The sequence below is a fragment of the Bufo gargarizans genome, chromosome 1, assembly GCF_014858855.1.
Source record: "Bufo gargarizans isolate SCDJY-AF-19 chromosome 1, ASM1485885v1, whole genome shotgun sequence".
NCBI classification, from domain to species: Eukaryota; Metazoa; Chordata; class Amphibia; order Anura; family Bufonidae; genus Bufo; species Bufo gargarizans.
This window is the reverse complement of record NC_058080.1, coordinates 464,650,939-464,663,532: the sequence shown is the minus strand read 5'-3', so window position 1 is coordinate 464,663,532 and position 12,594 is coordinate 464,650,939. Positions and strand designations below refer to the sequence as shown.

General features: G+C 42.9%; 1 protein-coding gene across 2 annotated transcripts; it reads right to left on the bottom strand.

Moving 5' to 3' along the window:
• Nucleotides 1-1,292: 1,292 nt before the first annotated feature.
• IRF9 (interferon regulatory factor 9) lies at nucleotides 1,293-12,169 on the bottom strand. 2 transcript variants are annotated; one of them, XM_044273123.1, is made up of 9 exons: nucleotides 12,012-12,169; nucleotides 10,757-10,936; nucleotides 9,935-10,115; nucleotides 9,083-9,195; nucleotides 8,617-8,767; nucleotides 6,565-6,609; nucleotides 3,654-4,025; nucleotides 2,073-2,188; nucleotides 1,293-1,807 (listed from the first exon to the last, which is right to left on the bottom strand). In XM_044273123.1, exons 2-9 carry the CDS (start codon nucleotides 10,934-10,936, stop codon nucleotides 1,652-1,654), a joined length of 1,314 nt encoding a protein of 437 aa, XP_044129058.1. In that variant the 5' UTR covers nucleotides 12,012-12,169; the 3' UTR covers nucleotides 1,293-1,651. The 2 variants fall into 2 exon arrangements, with proteins under 2 accessions (XP_044129058.1, XP_044129066.1); XM_044273131.1 differs by having other exon boundaries at nucleotides 8,617-8,764.
• Between the last annotated feature and the right edge of the window lie 425 nt (nucleotides 12,170-12,594).

The window sequence follows — 12,594 nt, the reverse complement described above, 5'->3', positions numbered from 1 at the left end:
AAAGCTGAGCTACAGCAGCATAGGTGACGTTCATTGGACCACATCAGCAGTTATATGACAAAAAAAACTAATGTGATATGATATTTGTCTCACCAATCAAAACAGGAAATGAATGATCTGCCAATCACTGGATGATGCAGGTCACCACTGTGGCCAGTAATTGGCCCAGCAATCATTTCCGGTGTGTTGAGAATGACCAGAAATTAGAGATCAGCAGGGAACTGGAAAGCATGGGAGCAGAAGTGGCGATGTATCACTTCTAATGTATCAGTTTATTTAATGCTATGACTCTTTTAACATTTTTGTTTACGGAAACAGACAACCCCCTTTTAATGCAATAATAGCCTGTTCTAGAAATAGTGCTATTAAAATTCTGCTATTGAAAATGTACGGTGTGAACAATACAAACAATCTCCTATTCAAATATAACAAGTTGCTGCAGGCACTGTACAGTAGACAATACACTAATTCTTAACCTCAGTCCTTTAGTTAAAGGGGTTGTCTCACCTCAGACATTGGGGGCATATCGCTAGGATATGCTCCCAATAGGTGCAGGTCGCAGAGCCCGGAAAGTGCAAAGCTGCCCTCCATTCATTCCTATGAGAAGGCCGAAAATAGCTAAGCGGTGCGCTCGTCTATATTTGGCAGTCCCATTACAAAAAATGGGAAGCGCACCATGCAAGCGCGGCCACTGCTCCATTCACTTCTATGGGGGTGAAGCAAATAGCCGAGCCAGCGCTTGGCTATTTTTGGTGATCCCATAGGAATGAATGGGGGGCAGCCGCGCATGGGCGGTGTGCCCTCCTTCACTTTGCAGGCTCAGTTCTAAAGATAGGTGTGATCCCAGAGGTGGGACCAGCACCTATCAGACATTGGGGCGTATTCTAGCAATATGCCTCCAATGTCTGAGGTGAGAAACCCCCTTTAAGGAAGAATGTTTCTGCACTTTCTCAATATGAAGTAAAAAGTGAAGTCTTCATGCATGGCTTTCCTCCATCTGAGGAAAAGATTCAGTTTGCTGCTCTAACTATAATGGCCAAGGCAGAGTGGGAGTCATGCACTGCCAGCTCTCCTAGTTACTCACATGTCTTTTAGGCCTCATGCACATGGCCGTTGCCCGGCCGTGCCTGTTGCCCCTCCAAGGCCGTATTGCAGCCCTCATATGGCCGGTCCGCAATACATGGGCACCAGCCGAGTGCATCCCGCATCACGGATGCGGACCCATTCAATGGGTCATATGGGTCCGCAATCCGAGAGATGTGGTGCGGAACGGAAGCACGGATCGGAAGCCCACGGAAGCACTCCGCAGTGTTTCTGTCCGTGCCTCCGCAACGCAAAAAAATAGTACATGTTCTATTTTTTTACAGTGCGGACGGATCACAGACCCATTTAAGTTGAATAGGTCTCGATCCGTCCTGGCAGCCGCAGGATGTTATCCGTGCATTGGGACCGCAAATTGCAGTCCCCAATCCACGGAACGGCCGCACAACGGCCGTGTGCATGAGGCCTAAGGCACACAATTAAACTACTTACATATTAATCTTAACACTTATCCAGGATGAACATCCAAACAAAACGATATATAAATGGTCTTAAACTAGGATGACAGTAGTGGGTATTGGATAAAATGCAATTTATGGGCGTAGCTAAATTATGAATATTCAGGAATGCTATCCAATGTAGTTACTGGTAACAGCGTGATGAGATATGTGGGAGAGGAATTCTGCATGAGTGAATCCATAAACTGAACATTACAGAGGTTGTCCGCTGCTTGGTGCACCATCTCAGAGGCCATAAGTTGTTCTATCTGTAGAGAAAATGAGGACTCAGTTATGTTACAATTTACCTGGCTGCCAGATGAAACCAAATATGAGTATGTACATTGTATTAAATAAATAAATAAATATAAAATTATATATATTTTTTGAGATGGTAAATAACATTGCAGGAATATAGGAATGTAAAGCATGATATTTTTAAACTGAGCATAGACAATTTTTAATAACTTCCTTCTATAACACAGACTACTATTCTTAGTATGATGGCTGTAGCTGAGTCCAAAGTTCCCTCACCTTTGCTGTGATAAGTTTGTCCGTAGTGTGGCTAGATTCTGAAATCTCCTCCCCGAAACATAAAGTGACATGGTAATCAGGAGGTGTGCCTCCTTCTGCTTTGTAGGTTTCAAGATCTGAAAGAAATACAAAACAAAGGAGGACATTCATCAAAACTGTGCAAAGAAGTAGCGGAGGCTTTCATTTTTCACAGAAATAATAGTATAATCAATGTGACAAGCAGCAGATATTTCCCTATTGCTTCATCTTCTCCTGTTTACTACTATTGTTTAGGCCAGTTGCTATGCGACTACCTTACACCTGATCTTAGTCAGATGATCACCTTGGTCAGCTTGGTCACCTGATCGGTTAGAATAGCTTGAGCTCTGAGCATCTGTATGCAGAATTCTTAGTGTTCCTTGTATCCTGTTCCTAGTCTAGATTTGTGTCTTGACCTTGTAGCTTGGTTCTTGTAGTCCTTCTAGCACCTTCACTGCTGCTGGCATTGAAGTTTGTTGCTTTCCTGTGTATTGTGTTACTTGTCTGTTTGCTCAGTAAGGTTTATGATTTGTCTCTGGGTCCTAGATCCTTCTTGTTGTCTTGCTAGGGTGGTGCTGCAGATTAGAGTCAGTTCCTGACAGTGTCATTTATTTCTGTTCACCGTCATTCATCAGCTCTATATCTGCATTCCATTACCATCTTCCTTCTGCTCCATCGCCTGCCTGTCATCCAACACAAACACAGGGCAATATTCGGCAATTAGTATACTTATGAACGCTTGCGTGGCCGATCATTGGCTTTAAAGGGTCATTTCAGGCAAAAACTAAAAAAAATATTCTATTGGCCAAAGTCATGGAGCTGTACATGCACCCAAAATTTCATTCACCTGTATAGTGTTATTACAAAAATCTCCTGCTGTTTCCTACTAGGCCTCAGTTGAAGCCTGTGCTGCCATAATCACAGGGCAATGCTGTCCTGAGTCACTTCACAGTCAGTACATGAAATACACAGATGTAGCAGAAATAAAAGAAATTGTGATAACACATGTCACAGTGTTCTGTGACAAAAGCCATTAAAAAAAGTCAATTAAAATTTTCTTGCCATTTACTTAACCCGTTAAGCATTTCTTTTAGCTCTGCTACATCTGTGACAGTGATGACTACTGACTTCTGCAGAACACTAACAGGATGCCAGTGATTATAGGCCTTGGATAAAGTTAAGATGTAAAATTGACCCAGGTTTATGTCTGTTCTGGTCGATGATGCAAGTTTGACATTTTCTCCACTCTGGGAGGGGCTTAATTGTGTGTACCGCCCACTAACATCTACTGTATGTGCCGACTCTGACTCTGTTACTGGCCTTGGAGTCATGGAGATGGCAGCCACTTGTTACTGCCATGTGGAAAATATGTAGTACCAAGAAATAAAAGGGAGCATCAAGCCTGAACAATGTAAAAGTAGGGAACACATAGATACCAAGTGACTGATTTTATAATTTTTGAGTAGAATGGTCCTTTAAGGTCGATTCTAAAGGGTCATAAAAAGTATGAACTAAAACAATTAGTCTTTGGACTACTGGTCCTAAGATCTCAGACACTCTTACCTCTCAAGAACTTCTTTGTGTCAAACAGTTGTACAAAGTCATCTCTTTCCAGTTTGTTGATCACTTCTGGAGAACTTGAATAAGGTCCTGTCCAGTAAATACGTCCCAAACACGATTTTTGACGTTGAGCAAAGATTCCATCAGCATTACTGGCCAGCATAACACCAGACTGAAGGAAGCCGAGAAGGACCTCTGTTCTCTTGCGTATGTCTGCTTGAAATTGCTCTCCTGGAGCAGGAAGAAGCACATGCTCCATTCCACCAATGAAGCTTTTAACAGGAGGCCCAGCTGACAGTCTACATTCTCCACAATGAACCACCTTGTGTGCCACTTCAATTCCACTATAAATCACTGTAATCCTCAATCCTGTATCTGGAAGACAAACCAGGGAGAACACTAGTACTATCTAAAAAGTAGACATTGGACGTCGATGTAAGCAAAATTGCCTATATGCATGTAAGGCTGGGTTCACATCTGCGTTATGGATTCCGTTATGGCTTTCCGTTATAATATGGTTATAACGGAAAATAACGGAATCCATATGACGGAAGTCAAAACGGAGACCTTTTAGAGGCATTCCCTTTTGATCCGTCATAATAGTAGTCTATAGGGATCATAACGGATCCGTCTGGTCCCAGTTATGCAAGACGGAAAACAAAGTCCGGTCAACAGGACTTTTTTTTTCCATTATCCATAACGGAAACGGGACGGATCAGTTTTGATCCCCATAGACTTCTATTATGATGGAAAGCAAAATGGAATGCCTTTTAAAGGCTTCTGTTTGGGATTCCGTCATAATACAAGTCTATGGGCAGAAGAACGGATCCGTACCGTTTCCGTTATGCAGGACTGGACACCTACATAATGGAAACCAGGACGGATCCGTTCTGCTGCCCAAAGTCTTGTATTATGAAGGATCAAAACAGAATGCCTCTTAAAGGCTTCCGTTGTGACTTCTGTCTTATGAGTTCCGTTAAAACCATGTTATAACGGAAAGCCATAATGGAATCCATAACGCAGATGTGAACCCACCCTAACCTGTAACACTGCTTCCATCTCAAAAGCTGTTCTGTAGCCACTTTTAAGGGCAAAAGCATTCTCACTTTCTAATGTAGTCTAAAACCACTTTCTGGGAATTACATATTGATAACTTGTACTCAGGTATACTATTCTACTAGTAGATAGGTCATCCATATCTCACTGGTGAGAGTCCAACTCCCGACACACCCCACTGAGCTGTCTGAAAGGGCAAGCCTCTTCATAGTATACCAAGCACTTTGTCGTACATTGTATAGTGGCTGTGGTTGAGTACTGAAAGGGTTCCTATCACCTCGTTTTGACATAATTAGCTATCAGACACTAGCGATCCGCTAGTGTCTGCTCTACCAAACAATGCTATTATAATATCTTTGTGTGCAGCCGTTTGCCTAAAAAACTAACTTTTATTGATATGCTAATGAGCCTCTAGGTGCTATGGGGACGTCTTTTCAGCACCTAGAGGCTCAGTCTACTCACACAAAATGCCGCCCAGCGCGTCCCTCCAGCCCGCCCATCTCCTCTGGAATGCGATCCTCCCTCTGAGCCAGCGGCACAGGCGCTGTATTCGGCACAGGCGCAGTGAATGTCTGACCGCTCCCTGCACAAGACATCTCCACTGCGCCTGCGCCGATTACGTCAGAGTGCTCCGAGGAACAGATGGCGCAGGCGCAATGGAGATGACGGCGCAGAGAGCGCTCAGACAGTTACTGCGCCTGCGCCGAATACAGACGCGCACGGCGCAGGCGCGATAATTCGTCCGCTGGCTCAGAGGGAGGATCGCATTCCAGAGGAGATGGGCGGGCTGGAGGGACGCACTGGGCGGCATTTTGTGTCAGTAGACCGAGCCTCTAGGTGCTGAAAAGACGCCCCCATAGCACCTAGAGGCTCATTAGCATATCAATAAAAGTTAGTTTTTTAGGAAAACGGCTGCACACAAAGGTATTATAATAGCATTGTTTGGTAGAGCAGACACTAGCGGATCGCTAGTGTCTGATAGCTAATTATGTCAAAACGAGGTGATAGGAACCCTTGAAGCTCAATCTCATTCAGTAGAAGGAGCAGACAGAGTGTAACTGCTCCTTCCCGTTCCCACTGAGGTTAATGGGTCGGAGGAGCTGTAATTACACCTGCTTATCACGCCAAGGTCGACAGCAAACAGGTAAACAGTTAAGAGAACACCTCGCTCGCACAAGCGCTGCGGGGGAGGCGGGGTGGCGGTTGGGTTGTGGAAACCTGCAGATCCTTTTTAACACGTGTGCAGGATAGCAAACTGTCATTTCTTTGGGGGATCACTAGCTTGATGGACTGCCCAATATTTCTGCCTCACCCGGCAACCGGACTTATCGGTCGCCTAACGTATTAAGTTCTGTTTTTATCCCTTTTATTTTCCAAACTGTTATTTTGCATTATATTGTATTTTCTATGATAACCCCATTGTTTATACACACTATACGGGCGGCCCATTGTAGAAATGCCTATTCTTGTCCGCAAAACCGACAAGAATAGGACATGCTATATTTTTTTTGCGGGGCCACGGAACGGAGCAATGGATGCGGTTCGGATGCGGACCCGAAAAATGGTTGTGTGCATAAGGCCTTAACCTGTGAATGCTAGTCCGCATAGTAAGTTGTAGAGTGTACTTGGGCGTTATTTAAATTAAAGGGGATAGCCGGCTTCTTATATTGATGACCTTTCCTCAGGATCAGGGACTTAGATTCAGGATGGCTGCTTACAGGGTCACACTGGACCTACCTCTGTAAGCACTCCGTCATCCGAAACTAATCAATCTTAGCTGCCACCACTCGTCGTATCAGGCTGACCAGACACCTTACATTAAACATACCACAACTGCAGATAAGAAATACTAAATTACCTTTGTGTGTCTCATGTGACGGAACATCAATGGGAAGGATGGGGGCTGTTTAACAAAAGATGCAAAAACAGTCATCAAGTGCAATGTAATATGACTAACAAGGCAATCGGTAGACTACAAGTTTTGTTTGGAGAAAATATACCTATACAATTTAAACTGACCATGCAAAACAGCTGACAACACTAGATAAGGATTGAGGGGAGCAGGTCTAACGTAAGCAATTTATTCTTAGGAGTAGTGTATATTTGAAGTTTTCCTCTACTCTGTGCTGCTCCAGTCCCTCCCTCACTGCTTTGCCAATGCACTTAAATCAGTTGAACCACAGCTGTGTGTCTACTGTACGCAAACAGCTTGATAGGGAGGTCACTGGTGACTAATTCCCTTTTAAAAGTGGATTTACACTGCCCGAATATTGGGCAGATTATTGGGAATGAACGTTCCTGTGAACGCTCTTTTCAGACAATCTGCCTGTGTAAATGTGCCGCCGATCACCCGATCAAAATGCTCGTTCATCAGGTGATCCTGTCATTTGTGCAGGCACATCAGTCATCGTTTTTGGGCAGCAGGTCATCCTTTCTAAACAGTGATCTTCTGCCCAGAAAAAATTATTCGGTATGGGGATGACAATAGCAATGGCGATCCCTCGTCCTCATACTGTGAAGGAAATCGCTGCTTGTAAATCTCCTTAAATGAACAATCGTCTAACGTTGTGCAGTGTAAATCCACCTTAAGTTCTAGGTGTCAGTTTACACGAGGAAAGGAAGGGGCACACTAAATCTTCACTCAGGTGAAGAAAAGCCTAGCTACTTTCACACTGGCGTTTTGGCTATCCGTTTTGTGAGATCTGTCATGGGCTCTCACCATTCCACTCTGGAGACAAACGGCACACAATGTAAGTCAATGGGGACGGATCCTTTTCTCTGATACAATCTGGCACAATCGAAAACGGATCCGTCTTCTATTGACTTTCAATGGAGTTCATGATTGATCCGTCTTTGCTATGTTACAGATAATACCAACAGATCCGTTCATGACGAATGCATGCGGTTGTATTATTGTAACAGATCCGTTTTTGCAGATCCATGACGGATCCGCCCAAAACGCAAGTGTGAAAGTAGCCTAAAGGTTCTTTTACACTGCACAATGCATGGGGCACGGATCCAGACTGAACTGTTGGTTCACAGAGCTGCAGTTACATACAGCAGTCATCCCCTTTGTATTCCAATGAACGATCGTAGTAGTATTGTTTATCCCCATATAGATTCATTGTTTGTGGCCAGCACATCCAGCACGCAGGGCAATGTGCTGCCCACAAATGGTGATTCTAGGTGCTGCATATAAAACGTGTTCATACAATTATAATATAATTGTGCCAATATCTGACCTTTGTAAAATTGCCTTATTGGGGTTGGCTGGCCCCAAAACAAATTTTAAATATGACCCTGAAAGTGTGCACATGAAAATAAACTAAGCCTCTCATCTATTCCACCACTGTGTTCCAGTGCCAAGATACCTGTACCCAATCCTTCTAGTCCTGGAAGAGTGATGCCCCATCCATGATCACATGCACCACTGTACCCATTTCCTGGTCTCAGCGTTGACATGTTCCCAAGTGGAACATGACTGTTGAGCCGTTGTGGTCATGTGCCACTGGGGGATAGGTCACCACTGAGGCCAGTGAATGGCTCCATAGGTAAACTTGACCACAGACAAGACACGCACTTCTGATCTGCCAGAAGGAGCAGGAATGGGAGCCTTTTGGGGTCAGACAACCCCTTTAAAGCTGAGCACAGTGTTAACTAGCTAGCTAGCTGAAAAATGGAGGAGAAAATACCAAATTCCAAAGCACAACTTGCTTAAGTTCAGTACACTGTAGACGAGAAAAGTAAAAATGCCACTGACTTCTCAAGCATGTTAAAAAAGAAAGTGTAGTAACTAATATTCCTAAAAGAAAATGTTACCTCTTAGGTACTGTAATACATGCCCTTCTGCTTTTGACTCAGCATAGGAAAAGGGCATTTCACATAATAAGTTTCTGTATTAATAACTTACTCATACTAGTGATGTTGGTATTTGGATATGACGACTCAAGTTCAGAAATATGTTGCGCTAAAATAGGTGTATCTGTGTTGCTTAGGTCACTTCCAATCCCAGAATCCTCTGGTGAGACAGAGCTTGTGACCTCAGAAATTTCACATGCCTGCTAGAAGAAGGAGACAGTTCAGAGACAAAATGGGAACATGATAAACAGTGGGGCTAGACCTAGTGGGCACAACCGAAATGTCAGGGAGTGGACACCACTGGTCATCATACTAATCCACTACATTATACAGGAAAACACAAGGAAAAAGTCAGCACCACCATGTCAAAAAATATAGTTTACTTAGTTATGCACAAATAAAACAGGCGAATTAGGGGAAATTCTATTTTTGATATGTAGGTGCCACTTTTTTCTATGTGTTTTGTTGTATAAGGTACGGGAACATGGTGAAAACATAAGAGATTCTGTTAATCTTACCAATGTAGCAATTTCAGGTTTCTTTTCTACTGGTCCGGTTTCATCAGAAGAACTACTCCTTGAATCTACAGGGACCTTCCTTTTCCGGATTTGCTTCTCAGAGGATGCAATACCTTAGTAATAGTAAACATAGAACAGCTAAACACTTTATTTAGGGGTAGTTTATTTATAATACTAGCAGCAGAAATGGATTACTACTTTTCTATTTCTGTGAAATTTAGTGTATTTCAATTGTATCCCGTGTGCAGTGTTGGCCTGGGGTTCCTTGGGCCAACCAGAGAAAATTCATCTCAAGGCCCATCTCCTTACATCATCTATAAAGCTCAATGGGGGTCGTTTATTAAACAAAAATATGCCTAAATTAGGTGCATTTCTGGCACAGATTGCGGCACAAAGGTCCTATGCACTGCAATGTGTGACTTCTCCTTGGTCAAGCCAGGTCTAAAAAAAGGTTGGGTGTGGTGTGGATGGGGAAGGGAACGGGCTGGTAGGCCCGTCTCATTTATCATTTTCTACACCTGTTTTACCCATAGAAAATGGTCTAAATGTAAGACAGCTCGGAAGTGGCAGAAGTGGCACTGGATGCGCCAAAGTTATGAAGAGGCTGGCCTTATTAAGGTTTTAGACACTGGTCTTAATAAGTGTGTCTCAATCTGTTTTGAATCAAAGACATAGACTAAAATGACAAATGATTGTCCAAATTAGTTTTTTTCTCCTGGATCTTTGGGCCCCATTATGGTACCAGAGTCTTGATCCTCTGGTACTATGGTGGACAAGTCAAACCCTGCCCTTGTGGCCAGAATTGTAAGCATCAGGTTGTATAATCTGTTACGCTATTATCGAGGTTCTTACATTGCTCTTCTGGTGGAACAATCCTATACACTTTGTATGGCTCAGATATATCCAGCTGTGATCTGCCAGGGAGTTCTTGGAATTCAAGGCTCTTGTTGAGAGCACAGCGAAGTCTTGTTTTCCATACTGCTGCATTAACCTTTTGTCCATCTTGGTATTTTTGCTTGTACATAGCCCATGCCTAGTTATATAAAAAAAAAAAAAAAAAAAAAAAAAAAAGAGGCATTCAATAAATGAGGAGATGGCACAATGTTTAAAGGGGTTGTCAAAGTTATATTTATTGATGACCTATCCATCAATATCAGATCAGCTGGGGTCCGACATCCGGCACCCCCGCCGATCAGCTGTTTGAAGAGAAGGCGCGCACCGTGCCAGCGCCGCCTCCTCTTCACTGTTTACCTTCTCGCCGTTGCATCTGCAGCAGTGAGCAGGTGTAATTACATCTAACCGTCCCATTCATTTCAATGAGATGGATCGTTCCCATACACTTGTATAGGAGCGATCCGTCCCATTGAAATGATTGGGACGGCTTGGATGTAATTACACCTGCTCACCGCTGCAGATGCAACGGCGAGAAGGTAAACAGTGAAGAGGAGGCAGCGCTGGCACGGCGAGTGCCTTCTCTTCAAACAGCTGATCGGAGGGGGTGCCGGGTGTCGGACCCCAGCCGATCTGATATTGATGACCTATCCTGAGGATAGGTCATCAATAAATATAACTTGGACAACCCCTTTAATAGAATGCATCCCATTTTTCTGATATAAAAACAGGGTTGCAATGAGAAATTATTAAACATTTTTAGAGACAGAGTAGATAGGACACCTTAAAGATGGCAGCATCTTCATCGTGACGAAAGTCTTGCTTGCCAGCATGTTTCCATGGGATGCGGAAGCAAGTTTTCAGGTCATCATCCCACATCAGTCCATGGTACTTTCCACTTTCAATCTGTTCCACCAGCCATGGCTTTAACTTTCTAGTGGTCCGTGCACGACCAGTAGCCATCTACAAAAACAAATAAATAAATCACAGAGTAATTACAGTCACACTCTGCACAATATTTCATGGGATTGTAACCATCCACATAAGTAAAGCTCTGGTTCCTCCACTCTTAACTCCAGAATTATTTAGATACTGTATTTGGAATATTTTTCATTCTCAGAATAGGTCATTTAATATCAGATTGGCGGAGTTCCGAAACCCCCACTGATCAGCTGTTTGAAGGGGGTCGCAGTGATCATGCAAGCACTGCTTCCACTTTAAAATGACCTGTACTTTGTCTCCTTTGCAGCAGCGGCACAGTGTAATTACAAACATTTTTCTCATTCTTGTCCCATTCACCCCACCAAAGTGATATTAATGACTTATCCTGAGGATAGGTCATCATTATCTTTGCACTGCACAGCCCCTTTAAGCTGCTGCTCTGTCACGCTCCCATTCTTCATTTACAGTTCTGCCTGTTGAGAATGGCTGGCGTTCATAGGCACAAGCCCACCAACGGCTCACCAGGAAGTCAGAGCAAGAACAAAACAAGTATTAACTACAAGCAACAAAACGTCCAGCGAGAAAAAGATCTTCCGGCACAGTAACTTCGTAACATATAATGAATCTAATAAGCCTTAGGAACTGGGGTCCTGGGGATCCAGGAAGCCTTGATATAAACAGCACAATAAAGTGTATAGCAATGTTAATACAGTCACTCAAAATGAATTCATTAACTATGAAGTGTCACCTAAAATATTATTTCTATGATAATTATGTATCATAAGATATTTACATTATATCGGTGCCATAACAGTGGTTGTCATACACCCATCAGCACAGCAAATGGTCACCACAACAGGATTGTTATATTGGATTGCTCTAAGTATATTATTCTTATATCCTTAGCACCAAAGACTTTTTCTTCTAATGGTTACAGTTCTGCCTTGCAAGGCAGCATTCATCTTAAGTTCTCAGATACAGATACCACCCCCACGTCTACTTAGTGTAGTAAACACTCTGCTGGACTATCCTCAAGTGTCAAATCATAGCATTATAGGATCAAAAGATCTGAAACTATAGTGTCCAATCCACCTACCTTAAACCTTTAGAACTTGTGCTATTTCCTGTGTCAGAACGTCTTTTTCTCAGTTTCTATTCCCCTCTGTAATAACAGCCGCCCCCAGTTTCTCTTCCTGTAGTGTGCTCTTCTTGCTGCTTCCTCCTTTTCCCAGAAATCATGTGACCTGCAAAGAGCTAAACAGAAGCAGTACGCCTGACACTAGCAGTAAGCAATCTGGCCAGCAGGAGCTTGTTATGTCAGCTTTCACACTGCATTACTCCCTGTGAGCGATACATTTGAGTATCGTAGACTGTAATTTTAACCCCCTTTGGTCCCAAATAATTTTGGACTTTTTTATTTAGTTTTTGTCCTTTACCATTATAGCTTTCATAATGTTCTTCATGTTTTTCAGAACAGTATATATATATATTTTTGCAGAAGAGTGCATATATATATATATGTATATATGTAGAGTGCATAGGGCTATGATGGCTAACCTGCTTGTGCATCTATTATTATAGTGCATTATTTTCTGTGACTGTATAAATGTAGCCATGTACATCCGCAACATTCATTATCATATCAAGATGTTTTATATATTTTTTCCCATGATTTGTGG

Excerpts from the sequence above, each read along its gene's own strand:
- IRF9 (XM_044273123.1), bottom strand. The coding sequence starts at position 10,936 with ATGGCTACTGGTCGTGCACGGACCACTAGAAAGTTAAAGCCATGGCTG. Across the intron at positions 6,610-8,616 it reads TACCAACATCACTAGTATGA|CCCCCATCCTTCCCATTGAT; the intron begins GTAAGTTATTAA and ends TTTGTTAAACAG. Across the intron at positions 4,026-6,564 it reads GTCACATGAGACACACAAAG|ATACAGGATTGAGGATTACA; the intron begins GTAATTTAGTAT and ends TTTGTCTTCCAG.